Source organism: Diadema setosum, chromosome 19 (genome assembly GCF_964275005.1).
Source record: "Diadema setosum chromosome 19, eeDiaSeto1, whole genome shotgun sequence".
Taxonomy (NCBI): Eukaryota; Metazoa; Echinodermata; class Echinoidea; order Diadematoida; family Diadematidae; genus Diadema; species Diadema setosum.
In genome coordinates this window covers 11544316-11546806 of record NC_092703.1, presented here as the reverse complement: position 1 = coordinate 11546806, position 2491 = coordinate 11544316, and the positions used below count along the sequence as shown (strand labels likewise).

Here is a 2491-nt window from a genome sequence, read left to right as displayed (position 1 = left end):
TTTATCGAGAGCTAAAGTTGATGATTTTGTTGGCACACTGAATTTTGTGTATCTATGTAAATATATATGCAATGTAGCCATATGATGATAATAATATTAACAATAATGATTAATAATGATAAAAGTGGCTTCTGGTATAGCGCACAGGTCCACCTTTCAGTGCTCATGGCGCTTCAAAGATGAAAAGATAGATATATACATGTACATGCATGTATGCTCAAACATGTCAACAAAGAAAAAAATGGCAAACAAAAAACAAACATAATACCAAATAAAGAATACAACAAAATTGTTCCGAACATTAAATGACAACAACTTCAGTCCTCAATGTGAGAGGAACAAATACGTTTTATAAATGTGTGTGTATATATATATATATATATATATATGTATATATATATATATATATACTAGTTATATATATTTTATTTCGGAAGTCTCGAAAGAGACTACGATGCATAAAGAGTAATAATAGGAGAGCCCGCACGCGCGTCCAGCAATACGTTCGCGTTCGTTCCAGCCGTTCTCCTGCATAGCTCCGCGGTTTGATTTCTATCCATTAATTCATCGCCTTCAATTTCCTTCTCGCGAGGAAATTTTGCTTCGCCGGTCATCCGGAACCAACTGAGAAGTGTTTTGACGCATCTTTCGAGCCTAAACTTTACGGGGGCTCGATGAATATGAGCTCGAAAGAGCAGCACGATCCATCCTTCTCTTTACGTGCTACACGTGGACAGGAGGTCTGTGCCACGAAGCCAGAGTTACCACCACCAGCGCCTCCCTCCGGCGATGCCGGTACGGCGCACGTACAGAAGAATGTGAGCATCGGAAAGGCTAAGGCTCAAGATTCGGGGAAGAAGCAGATGAAGAAAATTCCCAAAAAAGCTCCTCATACGGTATCAAAAGCCCCTTCCGAGGATCGGGCGTCTACCTCCGGGGACGTTACTTCTCGTCTAGACAAACTTGAAAATCTCCTCGCCGAAGTGGTGAAACACCTTCCCCAATCGCATGATAAAACCACTAGCCGTGCTGCTGTGGTACATACACGTACACCGTCTACATCGAAATCTACAGCGGAGGTTTTTTCCCGCTTGCCTACTAACGTCCGCCATTTTGTTGGGGACGATTTTGATACGTCTGACGACACAGAGCGTGATGGACCGTTCGATTTTGACGAAGGGGTGGAAGAGGTTCCCCCTGCTGCACAGCTACCACCGTTGGCAGCCAAGTATGCTATTCCCCTCGGGATTGGGGAGGCAGTTGACGAGGACATCGCAAAATCGGTGAACTACTTTATTGGCAACAAACTAGAAGATAAAGCCATCGAAGAAACGGTTGAAAAATACCCCCCACCGAGCAACTGCCCCCACCTCGATACACCTAAAATGAACGCTCCCATTTGGGAACACCTGCAGTCCGTCACGCGTAATCGAGATCTGAAATTACAGAGAGTGCAGAAATGTCTGACTCGCGGTATTGGGGCTCTTCTTCGCTCTCTCGACGCGCAAGATATCTCCGAGTCTCAGCAAGACGCACTTGCCCTATTGAGTAACGCACACTTCGAACTGAATTGCGTGCGGAAGGAGCTGATTAAACCGGACATCAACTCGGAATACGAGCATCTCTGTAAGCCTTCCACACCAGTCACGCAGCTGTTGTTTGGCGACGATCTCACAAGACAGAAAGAGCTAAAAGAACAACACAAGGCCTCTGCTGGGGTCATGAGGACCCAGCAGAAACATACTTCTCGTCCGAGCGGCTCTTTCCATCGGTACAGACGGCCCTTCAACAGCGGAGCTCGCCGGCAGGCTCGCGATGCGGGCTGGACGGGCTCGCGTAGTGCTGCAGCCTCACGCTTCGTGCATGGAACGGCAAATCGTCCTTTTTTAGACCAGCGCTACCAGGGGAAGTCGCGACCTCCCCCACAGCAACGGCCACAGAGCAGAGCTCATCCACAGGCCAGAAGCAAGACTCCCCACAACAAGTAACCCAACAGCCCTCCTCTGAAGAGGTAGGAGACATTGATTCATCAGATTGCTCATTTGATATGTCAGTAACTGACCATGATGCATTGCTACCTTATCTAGAAGAACAGCATTCTAGATCTACTCGATTTACTACATCTGTAGAATCTAGACCTACCACTTCATGTGTACATGACCATCCAGTTGGAGGTCGACTGAGGCTTCATGCATGTAATTGGGAGAAGTTAACTTCAGATCCCACAGTACTACAAGCTGTGAATGGCTATAAACTTGAATTCAAGCCTGAATGTTTTCCACCTGAAAGGCTTAAACCTTTGGTTCAGTTCAAAGTAAAGAATGAAGATTTGGCCAATATCCAAGCTGAAATTGATTCACTGGTAGCCAAGAATGTTATCGAACCTTGTTCACATGAAGCGGGAGAGTTCATCTCTAACATTTTTACCCACCCTAAGAAGAATGGCAGCCTTCGTGTCATTCTGGACCTCTCAGAGTTGAACAAAAGCCTA

The 2491-nt window shown here is 46.0% G+C and overlaps 1 protein-coding gene across 1 annotated transcript; it reads left to right on the top strand.

Annotated features, from left to right (window-relative positions):
• Positions 1-680: 680 nt before the first annotated feature.
• On the top strand, positions 681-1988 carry LOC140242654 (uncharacterized). Its single transcript, XM_072322411.1, has one exon. The coding sequence runs from the start codon at positions 681-683 to the stop codon at positions 1986-1988; it is 1308 nt and encodes a 435-aa protein (XP_072178512.1).
• Positions 1989-2491: the final 503 nt, after the last annotated feature.